Genomic DNA, 20,905 nt, shown 5'->3' with positions numbered 1-20,905 from the left:
TTGTAGTTCTGATAAATGCCGTTTCACCCACAACTTCATGTAGATTATGCTTGTCATGTGATTTGCTAATTTGTACCTCAAAATTGTACCAGTATAACGTATTCAACAACACGTACAGTTAAGATTTTTTAAAAACATCGGAACGACAGACGCAGGTGAATAATCATTTTAGGAAAATAATTATACCTCTTAAGTTACTATTCCCCTTTAACATATCAACTGGTTTTGCATGGATAAAACATGTCTTCTCTAGCATCGACCCCCCTCCAGTAGCTCAGCGGTATGTTTCCGGACTTACAACATTAGAAACTGGGTTTCGATAACTGTGGTGGGCAGAGCACAGATAGCTCATTGTACAACTTTGTGCTTAACTTTAGACAAAGAAATCTAGAACCGTTTTTTAAAAAAATCTTGGTCATTTAATAGCCGCCCTATGACTGATTCATGTTAAAGATATTATATTTTGGGATTCAATACATGCTGTAGGGACAGCACAGATAACACTTATGTAACACCAAACAAAACTCCTGGACTATTATTTAATGTAAATTTCATTTTTATTAAACTTTTCTAAACAAAAATTCGATAATTTAACCCGACATTCTTGTTTTTAGACTTTTTTTTTCTGTGGTCTTAATACCTTTGACAAAAACAACAATACAGCAGACAAGAAAAGCTCAAGACATAACTAAAACAGACGAAGCAAAATTTGGAAATAGTTATTCAGGCGTGTATATTTTCTTATAATAAAGCCACATTGGAATATTTGCTGTATCCACCGAGGGAAACCGAACCCCCGATTTTAGAGTAGTAAATTCGTAGACTTACCGCTGTACCAGAGGGGGACACATTAAGTTTTAATTATTGAAATAAATAAAATTGGAATGAAACAATGCCTACTTTAAACAATAACATAACAATGATAGCACAACAGTCTCCTTTTAAGAAACAAGATAAACATCCTGTAATAAAAAATAGCAAAAAATCGGTGACAGTTGAATCAACAAATATCTACGTCATTTTGAAAGCTTTCTTCTGTCATACAATCAGGGACGGATTTAGTCAGATGGGGCCTAGGGCACTAGAATGTGGCTCCTACCTCACAATAAATTCAAGTGCATACAATGCATAAACATGTCAAAATGTCTTTTCATTGATACCCTACAAGTGGTCGGGACCCTGGTGCAGTTGTTCCTTGTGCCCCCCCCCCCTAATGTAGTCCTCCATGCAATAATATATAAATAAATAAATTACACCATTCTTTATGAGGATAAGTCAGTAGTCTAAATATGTTTGAAACAAAATTTTATTTGCACAATAGTATATGTGTATGAAATAAATTCGTTCTTATTATTGCATCACTTAATATATATGTTTTTGAACTTACATGAAGACACTTTCATTAAAACAATAGCCTAAATCACTGTTTATTCTGTTTGTCATAATTAAACACTTCAATCTATATATATCCCAACTTTTGAAAGTGAAAAAGAATGAAACATATACATTTTCACAGAACTCCTTTAAGTGCTATATTGTAGTTAAGAAGGAGAAAAGAAATATACAAATAAATCGAATTTTTAATAAAAATATCAATGGCGTACCTAAAACTAAGGCCGCCGCTGGTACAGCGGTAAGTATACAGATTTACAACGCTAAAGTAATGAACTGGTTTTAGTGAACTCAGCAAATAGCTCTATCTGACTTTGCTGTAAGCAAATATAAAAACTAAAAAAAAGACAAGCTAAAATTAAAAGACTCCCTAAAATAATTCATAAAAGATGAATAAAACCAAAAAAAGATCTTAACGAATTTTAGAAGGTTTTAATTGTGGACAAATCAAGTAAAATTACTTAAATATTATATCCTAAAATGTATTTCTTGAGTTCGAATATAATAACGTACTAGTGGATTTCGTGATATGCCTATTGTAATTACACCGCAGTTCTTGGGTGAAACCACAACTAATAACAAAATAGTTCCATGAGTACGTGTCCCAACATGCTGTGTTGGAGGTGACCTAAAGAAAAAAATTTCTATTCAATAGTGACGTCAGCACAGTTGCGGAAAGTCTCTTGTGGGCCACATCCTACTCGTTGCGTGCCATCTATACAGGTTCCCCAGTTATTTCCTATAAGAATTTAAAATAACATGTTTGGTTTTAGTTTGTCCTAAATTTTGTGCAAAGCTACTAGAGAGCTATCTGCGCTAGCCGTCCCTAATTTAGAAGTGTAAGACTAGAGGGAAGGCAGCCACCCACCGCCAACTCCTAGGCTACTCTTTTTACCAACGAATAGTGGGATTGACCGTAACATTATAACGTCTCCACAGCTGAAAGGGCGAGCATGTTTGGTGTGAGGGGATTCAAACCCGCGACTCTAAGATTACGAGTCGAACGCCTCAATCACCAAACCATCCCGGGCCCGTCTCTAGTTGATACAGTCAAATTGCAGTTTACGAAGTTAAGGTTGCGTTGGCCATAGCATTATACAATTACCTATGGTGGAATTAGCGTAGATAGCTCATTATGTAGCTTTACATTAAGAAAACTGAAACATAATTCAAAGAACTTCAGAATTGTCAATAAATCGTACTGTAATACCAAATACATTTTCATTTACAAAACTAATGTTATGCATACATGTTTTGTTAATTTATTGTTATCCAGGAATAACAATGCACCACAATAGAATTAAATAAGGTAAGTTGCTTTAAATTAAAGATAATTAACAAAGAAGATACAGTTGCCGTGATTAAAAAGTATGTATATTTTTCAAATCGTGTTTTGGAAACTCTTGTAAAATCAAACTTAAGTATCTTTAGGGAAAATTATAACGTTTACCACCTACCAGCAGTATAAGTCCATTGGAATACGCAATGTGAACAGTAAAGTGCTCGTGGAAGTCGTAGATGTATTTGAAACGTATCTGGCTTTGGATGAGGTACCTTGTATTTGTAGCCTGATCCGTCCGCCAGGAGAAGAGGATAGCGATCTAGACATTGTTGCGTAGCGGCTTTCTTTGGATTATTATTTGGACATATTTTAAATTCGAAGAATCCCAAATGGTTTGCAGTTAACTGCACTTTAACTGTGATTATCTGTTATTAAAAAATATACATGCGTTATCATAACAGACTATTAAGTAGAATTTGAAACTATTAACTAATCTCTCACACTCTTTGAAATTGTTAAGACTGATTTAATTAAAAACAACGATATTTTCAAGTGTGTCCACTTTTGTTTTAACACAAAGAGTTTTTTGTGTTTACGTAAAAAGCGACAACCTTGCATTGTTCTGACGGTACAAAAGTCTTCAAAGATGGAAATATATATTAATCTCCTCCTCCGCCGTTGACAGAATAGTTCTTATACAGGAACATTCCAAGAGTTAAGCTTAACTGACTGACTGTCTGAATAGAAGCTCGTGTGTACATCCGAAACATTCGTGTCACAAAAGAGAGAGTTTGGGGGATCTGAACCCTCCCCTAGTCATTTTTTGTAATGTGGACAAAAATGTACATACTAGGAATATTCATCTTTACATAACTGATCGTATCTTTAACTTCAACTTGTTTAAAACCTTGAGAATCAGTTATGTTGTTTCTCCATATTGTCAAATATTTTCTCAACTAATAATTAATTGAATTCGGTTTTTAGTTTATTCCTAATGTTTGTTTTATGTAAAGCTATTGTTAAGTTTAATGTTGACCTTATTAGTGACTAGTCAAAGGAGTAATCATACTCATGGTATACATTTACGTGTGTATGTGAAAGTAACCAGTATAATGTAAACCTGTTTCGTTATATTTATGAAGTTCCCTTTCTAAAGTAGTTTTGAAACAAGTTCAGTTGTAGTGAGAAAATTTAGAATTGTTTAGAGAGATTAGTAATTATATTAATAAATCTTGTGACATAAAACTGGAGATAACTCTGAGTAGAGCATCAAGTTAAGCTTCACTACTTGACATGCTCTCATTACGCATGATTCTCTTGACTCTGATTGGATCTGATTAAGGAATGATCAACCAGTAGGAGTCTAGCTGATTGCATACTGTTTCTCAAGTAGTCATCAAACTTTTAATTAGTTATAACTGTATCTAAGAAAATAAAATTTTGAAAACTTACAAGAAATTTATGTTCATACAACTGATTGAAATTTAAAAAAAATTAATATTATGTCTTCTTGATATGATAAGTTCTTGATTGATAAGTTCTTATTGTGTTGATCATAGGTATACGAACTTCAGAATGGTTAATCAAGTTTTACCCATGTTTTGTCCCCTTTGATTTGACCAACGTGATCCAAATTTAGGTACTCCTCGATTTAGGAAGAATATGTTCTTGGAGAACGTAATGTGTGACGAAAAACCTAAGTCGAAAACTCTGTTCCTATTATTTTAAAGGTTAAAAATAGAGAATGCGTTCCTGACTCAAACCTTTGGGCCATACAAATGTAATATTTTCTTTTACTATACTGTTACCATTAACACAAATAAAAACTTGAATAAAAAAGCATTTTCACTAATAAAATACAAAATGTAGTGTACTGTACTCGCCAAGTAGTTGTTGCTTAGCTGTCGAGGTGGCAGGAGGAGAGAGAGGATACGATGGTAACTAACGGTCTTTTGAGGGTAAAGTTTTTTACGACCTTTAGGTAAGAGTTCAATATGGTGAAAAATGCAAATGCAAATAAAAAACATGACCATAAAAGTTAATTATGCTATAGCGAAAAAACATAAATTAAACTTTCGTAAATAATAACATTGTTGTCAATTGTACTTTGTAAATCTCCCGTGTCTTTGTCATACATTGATTGCCTCAAGTAGCATAGCGGTATGTATATGGGCTTACAACGTTAGAATCTGGGTTTCGATACCCGTGTTTGGCAGAGGACAGATAGTTCATTGTGTTGTTTTGTGCTTAATTACAAACACACAAGGGCCCGGCATGGCCAAGTGTGTTAAGGCGTTCGACTTGTAATCAGAGGGTCACGGGTTCGAATCCCGGTCGCACCAAACATGCTCGCCCTTTCAGCCGTAGGGCCGTTATAAAAGTGACGGTCAATCCCACTATTCGTTGGTAAAAGAGTAGCCCAAGAGTTGGCGGTGGGTGATGGTGACTAGCTGCCTTTCCTCTAGTCTTACACTGCTAAATTAGGAACGGCTAGCGCAGATAGCCCTCGTGTAGCTTTGCGCAAAATTCAAAACAAACAAATAAACGAACACACATACACTGACTGCCATATTACTAAGACATCGTTAATCACTTTTTCTCTCTTGCCTTGAGTATTTTGTGAGAAATATTGGGATAGAAGTCATCTAGATATTAATTCGTCTATGGTAAGTAAAAAAAAACAGAGGTTAAGAATATATGAAGCACCAGAATCACTGGAAATTTTCCTTGAGGATTTCAAGGATCAGATGTGGGAGCTTCTTTCCTTAATATTTGGCAAAAACTTGCTAATGTTCAAAAGCCAAAAACTTTTTTTTTTTTATTAAATGGAAAGATGAGAATTGTTCAAGAAAAATTAGCCAATCAGCATTACTTCTGTAGTGGGAAACACTCTGGATTATGATCAAAGAAACTTTGTAAAATTATTCAGTGATATATGTGTGTAATAATAATAATAATAAAAAAGAAAGCCAACAGGGATTCACTAAAGGATAGTTGGATGAGAGGAAACAAAAGTTCACTATTAATAAATTGGGCCCTTATTACTAGTAATGTATATCTAAGATAAGTGTTTAGGCTTTCATTTCCCTTATTTCCATTATTGTTATTGATCAGGGCATAATTAGTGAATTGGTTAAGTTTTATTTGCTGATGATACCAAACATTTGCGTATTTCAGGCTGTATTAAAAAAACACTTAATATCTTGACTAAAGAAAAGTGAGAGACAAGTCACTCAAGCAATCGAAACAACGATATGTTGATACTAGTAAGGTAAAATACTTTTAGGGTGTATTTATATCCATACTGATTACAATACAAAAAGGTATCATATGTTTGTGCAAGTTATTAATTTCATTTCATTTGGATTGCTGCGTACAGTTTTGTTATTATTTGGGAAAGGATATTTAGAGGGTTCAGAGGATGGAAAATTATATCACAGTGAGGAATTGGTTATAATCTTTTAACTTATATTATTGGGACAAAAGGAAGGTGAGAGGTGATCTCACTGAAGTTTATAAGACTATCCAGAAAACCAATAGGACAAAAGCCTTTGACTTGTTGTGCTATGTTATAAAGATAATAGGACTACAAGTTTAAGATAAGGAAAAGACAGGTCAAGCTCTGTAACCTGAAGATGACCTAGGAAGGTCGAAACGTTGTTCTCTCCTTATCAATAAGCGTTAATACCAATACCAGCCGTTCTAAGACACAAACGATATTTTGTTGTTTCTTTAAACACAATACTGACTGGAAATTTTTGGAAACATTTATGTGGTATTGGAAGAACTTATTTCAATTCAGAATAATAATGAAGTACCATGTTTTGTAACTTTTCGGGTGAGTATTGTTTCAATAGACCACACACTACAGTAATAGCCCTATCATGTAAAGCTTCAAAATCTACTCTATTACATACATATATATATACCTGTAATCTGTGTAGGTTGAAGTCTAATTTATAGAAGAATATCATACACAAGTATAAAAAGAAAGATATAGTTCTGAAAATAGAAGTTATAAAGCCACTTGTTAGAGATGTTGTTAGAGTAGGGTCAGAGCAAAGCGATAAAAAAAAGGAAATAACTAAGACGAACAATAAAACTTGTCAAATTCACTCTTTGATATGAGAAACAGAGAGAAGCTATAAGACGGCTAACAAATACGTAGTATCACTCGTATCACACCCTTATACAAACAGTTTTCATCACACCCCACATCGTCTCAAACATTTGGTGAACTAAATGAAATAATCTGAAACCCTTTTGCTAAAATCTCCAACACAGAAGCTTTAACTGACTGTAGAAGATTTATTTTGGAAATAGAATATGCAGAACAATAAAACAACAAATCTCATAACTGATTGTTATCATTTCTAACATCAAATCATAATAATAAACATGAAACTCAGGCATAATGTTCGTAAGAACGAGCACACTTGTTGCCAACACAATGCATGAGCCGAGATTAATAATACAAAATTCAGAATTTACAAAGTTAAAATGTAATTACACACGTGTTTTAGATCAAATCAGTCTCAGCGAAAGGAAGACATTTCGATGAAACGTTATGAAAACTAAACATGGACGCTTTACAGTAAGCATTCTTTGTAAAAACGAATATTTACAGAATGATCACTCATTCAATACCTAAAATAGAGTTGCAGTAGGCTACTCTTAATTACCAAATATGTACTGTGATATACAACACTTTTCCATCTTCAGATAAATTACATTTGTTCGGTCCTAGCTGTGTATGACATTCTAATAGAAAAATATCTGAACATTAAAGACAATTTTAACTTATCATAGATTAGTTTAGTTAGTGCTTTCTTAATTTGTGCTCTGAGCATATTTTAACAATATTCTGCACAAGTCTTTTTACATAACACACGTAAAATTTATATAAATAAATAACATTTTCTGAATTTTGATGTTTAGAGTTTTACTACAACAATAATTTTAGAACGATTGGGATAACAAAGATAAAAGATCTCAGTTTCTAAACGTTTCGGGTATGCTCTTTTATTAGGAAATTGTGCAGTGCAATCAATGAGCAGTTCAGTAGTCGTACACTGTAATAATTGTTTTGTAATTGTACACTTTAATACTAAGTCAGTGGTCGTACACTGTAAAATTGCTTGATAATAGTGTACTGTAATAGTAGATCAGTAATATATCGCTACAAAAATTATAAAAGTACATATGGGAAGAATAGCATTTTTTATCTGTGTTAATAATGCTATGTTTTCTCAGTCTGGTATGGAGTTTAGAATTTTACTGATTTCAGATAGATCTTATTGAGGGCTCTCAGTCTCCAACATTATTGTTCTATGTTTATAATGCTGTATTTTATCAAACTAAGACAGAGTCTAGGTTTCTATTGACTTCAAACAGAATTATTTGATAAATTTCAATCTTCAGTAAAGACATGCCATTAGTTCACACTTGTAACTGTAATTGTCTTACGTCTTAAATAGAGATAAGTTTCGCATTACTTTACATTATGTTCAGTCTTTTTTTCTTTCACAACTCAGCTGAATTCAAAGAATTCTGACTTACTCCTACAAAATATTTTCTGTTGAACATTCTGCTAAATCTTTGATTCAACCCAATAAATCTGGAAGGGAAACAGTACATGTTCCTATTATATTCTAAATTTTTACTGTGTTAAATGACTTCAAACTTGAGAAAAGGTCATTTTTTAGTTCAAGAATTTACAAGGAAAAGTTAGGTATTAAGGGTAAGCAGTTGATTTAGATGGTGGTCCGGTTTTGAAGAAGTTCTGTCCTGAATGCTGGATTTTGTGGGTGTTATATAGGTCTAAAAATTCTTTTTCATTGCGTCTGCGCAATATGGAAACAAACCATCAAATCCTGGTTCATCCAGAATGGCTGATCGAGTTATTTCCCTGAGGTTCAAACTCAGTGTGCAATATGCACAAATGACTGAGGGTCATCGTGATAATGAGTGGTCTATTGATAAAGGGAATTCTTTGCACAACTTGTAGGCATTAATTGACCAGAATAACTCAACCCTGGTTTAAGTAGGTATTTTCTGAGGCATGCCGAGATAGACTGGTGATTTATAAGGCAGTCACAAATCTTTCTATGATGGTAGGTGTACTACTAAGGTGACCATGGATCACAAAAATCTGGGATCGTGCAGAGTTGATGGTTGAGCTGCGCTCAGTAACTTGTCTTTCTAACACACATGAGCAGGACCTAATGCTTATTGAAATATAGAAACGTCTGATTATGCATACTATAACATACTCTCGATATTTAAGATGTCTCAGCTTGGCATTGACTGAGAATCTATGAGATAAAGTTCAAACTGCAACCTAAAGGCCCCTATGATCAAATACAAACAAATATTTCCACTGATGTATAAGAGTGAGTTAAATAAGCTTGGCCACTTATTTGTACCATCTGCACTGTTTTTATGGGAAGACGTACCCCAAAATAGCCTTAACAGACTGCGAGCAAATTTTCATAGAAAGTATTTATTGAGGGGCTACATAGTGAAGTGATGAGGCAGCTCTTTAGTTGAAGGACATCATCTTTAAATGAAACTAAGCTACAGGAGAAGAAGAGATCTATAATGGCCGTGTCTTCGACAAATCATATTCTTAAAGTGACTGCATATACCAAACTCGTATTTTGCCAAAAACAAACCAACAATTAACATATCCTGGCATTGCAATGTAACCTTACTAGATGAACTGGGATACCTTGGCACTCCTATAATGTTTTTGCTGTAACTGATGCGCCAATAATGCATTGGTCTAGTGGGGAAAACCACAGTGTATCTTTTGAGTAGAGTCACCTCGGTCACTTTAGGATAAACATCCAGTACCTTACAATGTAGTATGATGGGTGAAACTGCCACTTTTGTTGAACTGCAAGCAAATGTAGAAAGGGCGACAATAAGCCTTAGTTGTTGCTGTCTCGGCTCGGAGAAAGTAATTGAGCCGATATAGAATCTGGCCACTGACTTAGGAGAATCTAGAAAATAACTTGAACCAAGAGGTTTGGTAGTCAGCCTATCTGTCTGAGAGGCAGGTAACATTTGATATATACCGTTTAGTTTTTGCTAGTTATATGGGTGTGGATCGTTTTACTTTTTATGGATTACAAAAATAATTGAACGTTAAAAATGATATTCGAGAACACACAGAAAATCCTAAACTTATGACATATTCAACTAAAAGGTAATAGGAACAAATTAAATAATTTTTACAATATCAACAGGTAAAAAATAAAACGATTGCTGGCAAAAAGATTAAGAAATATACTAGACATTTGTTACTTAATATGAAAGAATTAGGACAGACAAATAAAAATAACAAGTGAAAAAATCTAAAATGGGTATTCAATTTATAAAAGAAAAAGACGATATTAAAGACCTAAGATCACTGATTCAAGAATCATTGTTAATTCTATTAGGGTTAATAGTGCGAAGAGTGGTAGCACAGGAAGCATTTATCACCACTCTGCCTGCTTTAGATTGTGTTTTGATACCAACTATAGAGTTGGTTAAAGCTCCGAGCAATAGTTACACGTTTGTGAATTTTAAAAGATTAAAGTTTTTTAAATTTCCTCTGAGTTACGTTTGAAGTTGTCTAACATATTGACTATTGTCAGTTTGTCTTTTTATTAAATTCTGTTTATCATAGATAGTAACAGCGCTAGCATCAAAACTTGTGTGAAGTCAACATTTTGATAGATAATACAAGAAGTATTATACTCACATGTAATTTTAAAGGGACTCGTTATTCTCCTCCTTCCCAAATTTTAGTGTACTGCATTACATTGATCGAGCGTTGAATTTCGAAGATTACTTTGTATTGAGTTTGGAAGTCCCAAAGTACTCACAGACCTTGGGAAAGATCAGGAGAGTATTGACCATCCTAACATAGCTTACAATTGTTTTTGCCAAGCTCCTTTAAAAACGGATAGATTAATAATGTTTTATCGAGCCCTGTTTAGCTAATTAAATAGATAAATATTTAGTGCAGTAGTGCTATTATTATGAAAAAGCTTGATTAAAGTGGACACCTATTATTGTGGGACATATCTGGTTGACTTCTAACATACAAGACAAAAACATCGTGTAAAACGATATTGCGCGTGCAAACGTATCATCATGTTATAAACATTAAATTTCTTCCATGTATGACGGATTAAATTGGAGGAGAAGTAAAGAAAACATTTAGATAGGTAAATTATTCCTTTGTCTCAGTATAGCGCCGCCATTGAAGATATATGATATTTCGAGTTCGTCAGATAAACAATCAATGGGTGTGATGTAAGGTGTATAAAACATCAATGGGTTTGATGTAAGGTGTATAAAACATCAATGGGTTTGATGTAAGGTGTATAAAACATCAATGGGTTTGATGTAAGGTGTATAAAACATCAATGGGTTTGATGTAAGGTGTATAAAACATCAATGGGTTTGATGTAAGGTGTATAAAACATCAATGGGTTTGATGTAAGGTGTATGGGTTTGATGTAAGGTGTATAAAACATCAATGGGTTTGATGTAAGGTGTATAAAACATCAATGGGTTTGATGTAAGGTGTATAAAACATCAATGGGTTTGATGTAAGGTGTATAAAACATCAATGGGTTTGATGTAAGGTGTATAAAACAACAATGGGTTTGATCAATGGGTTTGATGTAAGGTGTATAAAACATCAATGGGTTTGATGTAAGGTGTATAAAACATCAATGGGTTTGATGTAAGGTGTATAAAACATCAATGGGTTTGATGTAAAGGTATATAAAACATCAATGGGTTTGATGTAAGGTGTGGGTTTGATGTAAGGTGTATAAAACATCAATGGGTTTGATGTAAGGTGTATAAAACATCAGTGGGTTTGATGTAAGGTGTATAAAACATCAATGGGTTTGATGTAAGGTGTATAAAACATCAGTGGGTTTGATGTAAGGTGTATAAAAAACATCAATGGGTTTGATGTAAGGTGTATAAAACATCAATGGGTTTGATGTAAAGTGTATAAAACATCAATGGGTTTGATGTAAGGTGTATAAAACATCAATGGGTTTGATGTAAGGTGTATAAAACATCAATGGGTTTGATGTAAGGTGTATAAAACATCAATGGGTTTGATGTAAGGTGTATAAAACATCAATGGGTTTGATGTAAGGTGTATAAAACATCAATGGGTTTGATGTAAGGTGTATAAAACATCAATGGGTTTGATGTAAGGTGTATAAAACATCAATGGGTTTGATGTAAGGTGTATAAAACATCAATGGGTTTGATGTAAGGTGTATAAAACATCAATGGGTTTGATGTAAGGTGTATAAAACATCAATGGGTTTGATGTAAAAACATCAATGGGTTTGGTGTATAAAAAACATCAATGGGTTTGATGTAAGGTGTATAAAACATCAATGGGTTTGATGTAAGGGTGTATAAAACATCAATGGGTTTGATGTAAGGTGTATAAAACATCAATGGGTTTGATGTAAGGTGTATAAAACATCAATGGGTTTGATGTAAGGTGTATAAAACATCAATGGGTTTGATGTAAGGTGTATAAAACATCAATGGATGTTTGATGGTGTATAAAAAACATCAATGGGTTTGATGTAGGTGTATAAAACATCAATGGGTTTGATGTAAGGTGTATAAAACATCAATGGGTTTGATGTAAGGTGTATAAAACATCAATGGGTTTGATGTAAGGTGTATAAAACATCAATGGGTTTGATGTAAGGTGTATAAAACATCAATGGGTTTGATGTAAGGTGTATAAAAAACATCAATGGGTTTGATGTAAGGTGTATAAAACATCAATGGGTTTGATGTAAGGTGTATAAAACATCAATGGGTTTGATGTAAGGTGTATAAAACATCAATGGGTTTGATGTAAGGTGTATAAAACATCAATGGGTTTGATGTATGTATAAAACATCAATGGGTTTGATGTAAGGTGTATAAAACATCAATGGGTTTGATGTAAGGTATAAAACAACAATGGGTTTGATGTAAGGTGTATAAATGGGGTTTGATGTAAGGTGTATAAAACATTTGATGTAAGGTGTATAAAACATCAATGGGTTTGATGTAAGGTGTATAAAACATCAATGGGTTTGATGTAAGGTGTATAAAACATCAATGGGTTTGATGTAAGGTGTATAAAACATCAATGGGTTTGATGTAAGGTGTATAAAACATCAATGGGTTTGATGTAAGGTGTATAAAACATCAATGGGTTTGATGTAAGGTGTATAAAACATCAATGGGTTTGATGTAAGGTGTATAAAACATCAATGGGTTTGATGTAAGGTGTATAAAACATCAATGGGTTTGATGTAAGTGTATAAAACATCAATGGGTTTGATGTAAGGTGTATAAAACATCAATGGGTTTGATGTAAGGTGTATAAAACATCAATGGGTTTGATGTAAGGTGTATAAAACATCAATGGGTTTGATGTAAGGTGTATAAAACATCAATGGGTTTGATGTAAGGTGTATAAAACATCAATGGGTTTGATGTAAGGTGTATAAAACATCAATGGGTTTGATGTAAGGTGTATAAAACATCAATGGGTTTGATGTAAGGTGTATAAAACATCAATGGGTTTGATGTAAGGTGTATAAAACATCAATGGGTTTGATGTAAGGTGTATAAAACATCAATGGGTTTGATGTAAGGTATGTATAAAACATCAATGGGTTTGATGTAAGTGTATAAAACATCAATGGGTTTGATGTAAGGTGTATAAAACATCAATGGGTTTGATGTAAGGTGTATAAAACATCAATGGTTTTGATGTAAGGTGTATAAAACAACAATGGGTTTGATGTAAGGTGTATAAAACAACAATGGGTTTGATGTAAGGTGTATACAACATCAATGGGTTTGATGTAAGGTGTATAAAACATCAATGGGTTTCATGTAAGGTGTATAAAACATCAATGGGTTTGATGTAAGGTGTATACAACATCAATGGGTTTGATGTAAGGTGTATAAAACATCAATGGGTTTGATGTAGTGTATACAACATCAATGGGTTTGATGTAAGGTGTATAAAACATCAATGGGTTTGATGTAAGGTGTATAAAACATCAATGGGTTTGATGTAGGTGTATAAAACATCAATGGGTTTGATGTAAGGTGTATAAAACATCAATGGATTTGATGTAAGGTGTATAAAACGACAATGGGTTTGATGTAAGGTGTATAAAACAACAATGGGTTTGATGTAAGGTGTATAAAACATCAATGGGTTTGATGTAAGGTGTATAAAACATCAATGGGTTTGATGTAAGGTGTATAAAACATCAATGGGTTTGATGTAAGGTGTATAAAACATCAATGGGTTTGATGTAAGGTGTATAAAACATCAATGGGTTTGATGTAAGGTGTATAAAACATCAATGGGGTTGATGTAAGGTGTATAAAACATCAATGGATTTGATGTAAGGTGTATAAAACGACAATGGGTTTGATGTAAGGTGTATAAAACAACAATGGGTTTGATGTAAGGTGTATAAAACATCAATGGGTTTGATGTAAGGTGTATAAAACATCAATGGGTTTGATGTAAGGTGTATAAAACATCAATGGGTTTGATGTAAGGTGTATAAAACATCAATGGGTTTGATGTAAGGTATAAAAACATCAATGGATTTGATGTAAGGTGTATAAAACATCAATGGATTTGATGTAAGGTGTATAAAACGACAATGGGTTTGATGTAAGGTGTATAAAACAACAATGGGTTTGATGTAAGGTGTATAAAACATCAATGGGTTTGATGTAAGGTGTATGAAACATCAATGGGTTTGATGTAAGGTGTATAAAACATCAATGGGTTTGATGTAAGGTGTATAAAACTTCAATGGGTTTGATGTAAGGTGTATAAAACATCAATGGGTTTGATGTAAGGTGTATAAAAAATCAATGGGTTTGATGTAAGGTGTATAAAACTTCAATGGGTTTGATGTAAGGTGTATAAAACATCAATGGGTTTGATGTAAGGTGTATAAAACAACATATTTTTTTATATATAAAAGCCTTACTTGTCCACTTCGATATTTTCTCACGATTATTCCTTTTCCATAAATGCCACCTGCCTCATTTGATCGAGGACGCGGTTTATTCCAAGCATCTCCACATATGCCACACTTTCCTCCATTAAGCATCCACTGAACCTACAGTATGAAAATCATTACAAAATTCAAATATTTATAATGTTCATTGAAGCAAACATTCTGAAGTCTTTACTTTTCAGCTCCTTTTATTTTAAGATTTTTTTTTGTTATTTCTTTTCCATGTTATATATCTTAAAATTTCTCATTTTCTCATGAGTTAGCACTCTGAATGAAAATTTAATATGCGAAGTATAACACTTTTAATTACAGTTCTTTGGGTTTTATAGTTGCACATTAGCTATGATTTAAATACCACTGAATATAATTTTCAGATTATTATACCATATTTAATATAAAAACCCAATTTTTGGTTAAAAATTTCTGGTTTCAAATGAATCATAAGTTTATTTTAATGGTGCAAGAACAAGGTTGCCAGATTTCCAGTGTGAAAAACTAGATTTTTTTTAATCCACATGGAGTGGCATTGTAATAGCCCTTAAACAGTTTAAATTACAACAACACACTTTAAAATTTCCACCTCCATTGGCACAGCAGTATGTTTGCTGACTTATAACGCCAGAAACTGCGTTTCGATATCCGTTCACGGATATTAGTTCAACTTCCCGTTCACAAGCTAGAAATTGGGTTGAGGGTAGAGCACAGATAGCCCATTTTGTATCTTCGTGCCTAACTTCAAACAATACATTTGTTAAATAATCCGATGTTTATTGCATCGTGTTTTAAAACCATAGACAAGCAAAACTTATAAACATTATATTGTAGGACAAAAAACAAAACAAGTAAAATAAACAACACGCATAAGTTGTTTTATTTCACTCAAAAGACAAATGTTGCTTTTTTTTTCTCATTTTCTTCGCGGCTGGGTAGATATTCAAATTTCAATTCCTGCGTCTGCCCAATTACAGGTTAGGTTAAGAAAACTGAGCAAAGAGGGAGTGAGCACTGTACCGTGTGATTTGTCATTGTAAGACGATTATTCAAGTACAGTTTAAAATAACTCTGTATTTTTTACAGGAATCGATGAGGAATGTTGGAAAGCTCCCTTTCTTATTTCTCATTTGTTTTGATCAAAACCGATCATATTACAAAAACATATATATACAAGAAATTGTAAAAACTATATATATATATAAATTCATCGCATTTTGTAGTCTTAATCCAAAGGTCATGAGGGAGAATTCTTGTGGTAATAGCTCCCAATAACATTGGGAACATCTCATCTATCGTATAAAATCCAAAAGGCAGATGAGAAACCAGTTAGCAGCCATGGAAAATTAATTTATGGCGAAGAGTTGTTAAAAGAGTAACCAACGATGTTGATGACTGGCTGTCCTCCCTCTAGTCTTTCATTGCACGAAATTCACAAACAAACAAATGCTGTTGGAGGTCTATTGACGCCATGACATTACAGCACTGCTAGCCTGAAATACCCCTTAAAGAAATATCAAGAATATCACAACGTTTCCAATAAGGATAAAACCTTTTAGCTAATTTTGTTTTTTTAATTAATAGCTACATAGACTGTATTGAGAATAGTTACAATAACAATTATTGTTCCAAATTACACGCGGAGGGTAAAGTTTCATATGTGTATGTCATGAAAAGAAAAATAAATAACAGCTTTTTTTTGTAACGTGTTTGAGATATACCACTGAATATATATATAAGTTCACGTAAACAGGGACTTTCCTTGTTTGTTGTTAAGTGCAAAGCTACATAATAGTCTATCTGTGCTGTGTCCACTACGGATTTCCAAACCCAATTTATAACAAACAAAAGACTATCGAAATACACACTTCAAAATATTATGATGATTTGGAAGTTATATAAGAAGCCAGTTAATAAGATGTATCGGACATTAATAAGGCTTTATGTTATGTTATCTATGACGCTTATGGGAAACATACAATATCTTACCTAAAATGTATAAATTAGGTAATGGAAATTTTACTGGTAATTACCCCACAAAACAATAGTAATCTACTGACATTTCAAGTGCAACAGATTCATATCATCATGGCTTCTTATTATGTGTGTGTGTGATCTTATTATTTATGTAACAGCCCTTCATACGAGGTCTATTCTTTAAAGGTACGTGTGTTTGGAATCACGCCATTTGCCTAAAAGAATAGGAACGTTGTGCACCAGTGTAATGAGAAAAAAACATATATTTGTGTGTTTTTTAATTTGCATCATCTCAGTTTGTCCTCAGTAGATGATGTCTTTTATGTGCGTCTCAAGGGAACAGCGGCATGTCTGCAGACGTTTCGATACCCGTGGTGAGCATGGCTTCGTGATGAATTTCAAACAAATAACTTAATTTGTTTAGACTGTGTATTATTTATGCATACGTTAATTCAATTTTTGAATTTTTCTACTGTTGATATATATCTGAAAAAAAAAAACTTTTCTCGGTAGGTTTGGTTTGTTTTGAATTTCGCGCAAAGCTACATGAGGGCTATCTGCGCTAGTCATCCATAATTTAGCATTGTAAGACTAGAGGGAAGGCAGGTAGTCATCACCACTCATCGCCAACTCTTAGGCTACTCTTTTATGAACGAATAGAAATTTTACCGAACTAGGTCTTTATTGGTAGCTCATTGTTTAAACAAAAATAAATTACGTTAAGTAACATTTTAGCTTAAATTATGTATTTTATCTACGATCGCACTAGCGATCATAACATCGGAAAAAGAACTAAAATATTGAGAAATCTACTACTGAAAAATCTTTTTTTATAATTTGTTTGTTTGTTAATTTAACAGTATTAATGATATTATATACAATAATGTTTGAATAAATGGCGAACATTATTCTGTGATTTGTTGGGATTTGTTGCGTTTTCTACAATATGAATAAAATGGATAATTGGAAACTTCTATTGAACAAGTACTACATGCATACAAAATATTTGTTAAAAATTAAAACATGGGAGTTGATATATATATATATGACTTACTTGGACATCGATTGATAATCAACAAATATTTTTAATCTATAAATTTAAATATTTTCTTCTCACGAAAACCCTAAGCCTGAAAACAATTAAATGAAGTGATTGATTTTCTATTACAATGCCAGATGATTTTTGAAGTCATGGTTCGGGTAATAAAATAATCCAACATGTTTGCATACTTTCGTTCATGATCCATATGACTACCAAGTCACGACTTTCAGAAAAACTTGTTAAATAATTATTTTTTACAAAAACGTTCTGAAATACATAAAACTGATAATTTTGTTTATGGATAAAATATTGACAATCTCTTTTGTTTAGAAGTTAGCAAAAGAGAATAGTAACAATAGAAAGTTGTTATTGAATAGTCAATCTATTAACAAAATCTCGGGGCCCTGGCATGGCCTAGCGCGTAAGTGCGACTCGTAATCCGAGGGTCGCGTGTTCGCATCCTCGTCGCGCCAAATATGCTTGCCCTTTCAGCCTTGAGGGCGTTATAATGTGACGGCCAATCCCACTATTCGTTGGTAAAAGAGTAGCCCAAGAGTTGGCGGTGGGTGGTGATGACTAGCTGCCTTCCCTTTAGTCTTACACTGCCAAATTAGGGACGGCTAGCACAGATAGCCCTCGAGTAGCTTTGTGCGAAATTCCAAAAAACAAACAAACAAACAAAATCTCGGAAAGGTGGTTGTTTGGTGCCTATTGGCGTTAAGCAAGTAGGCTACCTGCCTTTAAGTTCGGAAGAAGTAGCTCAATAAGGGAATTGAGGTTGCTTAGACGGAAGTATTGAAAACTCAGTTTTTTTTTTATTAATTTTAATTGTATGAAATGGTTTGTTTGAAATGTTGAACGTGTATTCTGTTGGTTTTATTAAAATAGTATTCTAAAAGATCTCATAATATATAGTTTAATAAACATAAAAAGGAATCGTTTGTTTTGGAATTTCGCACAAAGCTACTCGAGGGCTATCTGTCCTAGCCGTCCCTAATTTAGCAGTGTAAGACTAGAGGGAAGGCAGCTAGTCATCACCACCCACCGCCAACTCTTGGGCTACTCTTTTACCTACGAAAAGTGTGATTGACCGTCACATTATAACGCCCCCACGGCTGGGAGGGCGAGCATGTTTTGGCGCGATTCGGGCGCGAACCCGCGACCTTCAGATTACAAAGTGCACGCCTTAACGCGCTAGGCCATGCCAGGCCCGAAAAGGAATTACTAGCAGATAAATTATATAAATGTATGTTACAAATTTCTTTTCATTTTCGCTAAAGGTAAAATCAAAAAGGCGATTTGTGACGTAGAATTATTAAAGCTTTTTTTTTTTTTGATTGGCTGTAACTTATATATATGCAATTATTAAATATTTGGTCCATTACATGACATGGAATAATGATTTAGGCACGAGCTCTAACACCTTAAACACCTAAATTATTTTAGGTTACTTTACTGTGGATTGAAAAGGACTTAAAAACCCATTAGAGGCCCGGCATGGCCAGGCGGGTTAAGGCGTGTGACTCGTAATGTAAGGGTCACGGGTTCGCATCCCTGTCGCACCAAACATGCTAGCCTTTTCAGCCTTGGGGGCGTTATAATATGACGGTCAATCCCATTATTCATTGATAAAAGAGTAACCCAAGAGTTGGAGGTGGGTGGTGATGACTAACTGCCTTCTCTCTAGTTTTACACTGCTAAATTAGCGACGGCTAGCGCAGATAGCTCTCGAGTAGCTTTGCACGAAATTCAAAAAACAAAAAACAAACGAACAAAAACCCATTAATGTTTCTTTCATTTTATTTGCTTACAATCCTTTTCTCTCCGTTGGTGGATGGAAAGCTACATCTATTGTTACATGCTACAGAGTTTTTTTACATACTAATGAATACATTTTCTTATTATTTCAAACATATCGTTATGTCATCTCGTAAAAAGTATGGATTTAACCTGGAATTGTACAGAAAACTATACGTGTATGTGTGTAGCGAGAAAAAAGCGTCTCTCTAGAGTTGACAGAACACTAGAAATAACCTTGGACCTACTTAGGTACATGTATTTTTGTACTTTTATATACCTCCTACACTAAGATTATGTTGGTACTGAAGGATGTCTTTCATAATGCTAAATGACAAATTATAGTTTCTAGAAATGGATGAACTTTAAAGAGTTCATAAATGTGGGTTCTACTGTATATAATTTATTTTTGAACAAAATATGTTTTATTCACCTACCTGGTAACCTCCACAAAAAAGTTCATTATCATTGAAATTACGTTTAGTTGGGAAACCGAATCTCCACATGGACGATCTGGACGGTGGGTCAATCAGTCTACCATGTGCAGCTGTTTGATCAACCTTGGTCATCATCACAAGAATCACAGCCAGAAATGTTATATATACTCTAGCCATAACAAAATACAACTGCAAATAGAAAAAACAAAGTGGCAGCAAGAAATTGTAATGAGACATCCGTATTTCTTTTAATTTCAGATGGATTTTGCAGTTTAATTACATATGCATTAAATTGAAAAAATGTTCGCGGTTTTTTAAAGATAATCTGACTGATAAATACCTAAAATGTATAGAGCTATAAGAATAATTTTACAGAGTTACTGGTTGATACGGTAATCCAATTAGTGTGCTTGTGCTACTGGTAGTTTGTAATTATTGCAGCCTGGTTGAAGTATTTCAAGATTAATTATTTCATTTCATTTGTGACCCTTGTAAAAATTATATATAAAAACCGTTTACCACAAAGACCTAAGCAATAGAATGGAAAGCTAAAACTGTATGTTGTTTTGAAATAATTGTAAGTTCAAATATACTTACATTAATATCTGCTGTTTTAACACTGAAATTACAATACTCCCTCTTCCAATAAACGAGTTTTTACACTTTCTGCATCAAGAGTAGAATAACAGAATGTCCGAATCAAGTCTTATTTATACTTGTTCTTATGCAACTAACGACAGAAATTATATTCAAACCCATTTGCAAATATTATTATTGTGTTATTGGCCTGGCTAGAGTTGAACTAACCTTTAGTTTCATTGGTATTATCTCATTTTCCGGCGTGACATCAGAGCCCTTTGTATTGATCTCAGGTTTGAGAAGTTTAATTAGTTGC

At 33.5% G+C, this 20,905-nt stretch overlaps 1 protein-coding gene across 1 annotated transcript; it reads right to left on the bottom strand.

Moving 5' to 3' along the window:
• Window positions 1–1,838: 1,838 nt before the first annotated feature.
• Window positions 1,839–20,678, bottom strand: LOC143224226 (uncharacterized). Its single transcript, XM_076452648.1, has 5 exons — window positions 20,608–20,678; window positions 20,011–20,199; window positions 14,737–14,868; window positions 2,850–3,099; window positions 1,839–2,131 (listed from the first exon to the last, which is right to left on the bottom strand). The coding sequence occupies exons 2-5, from the start codon at window positions 20,185–20,187 to the stop codon at window positions 2,037–2,039; spliced, it is 654 nt and encodes a 217-aa protein (XP_076308763.1). The 5' UTR covers window positions 20,188–20,199; window positions 20,608–20,678; the 3' UTR covers window positions 1,839–2,036.
• Window positions 20,679–20,905: the final 227 nt, after the last annotated feature.

Source organism: Tachypleus tridentatus, chromosome 8 (assembly GCF_004210375.1).
Source record: "Tachypleus tridentatus isolate NWPU-2018 chromosome 8, ASM421037v1, whole genome shotgun sequence".
Lineage (NCBI taxonomy): Eukaryota > Metazoa > Arthropoda > Merostomata > Xiphosura > Limulidae > Tachypleus > Tachypleus tridentatus.
The sequence above is the reverse complement of the archived record's forward strand: the minus strand, read 5'-3'. Positions and strand labels throughout refer to the sequence as shown.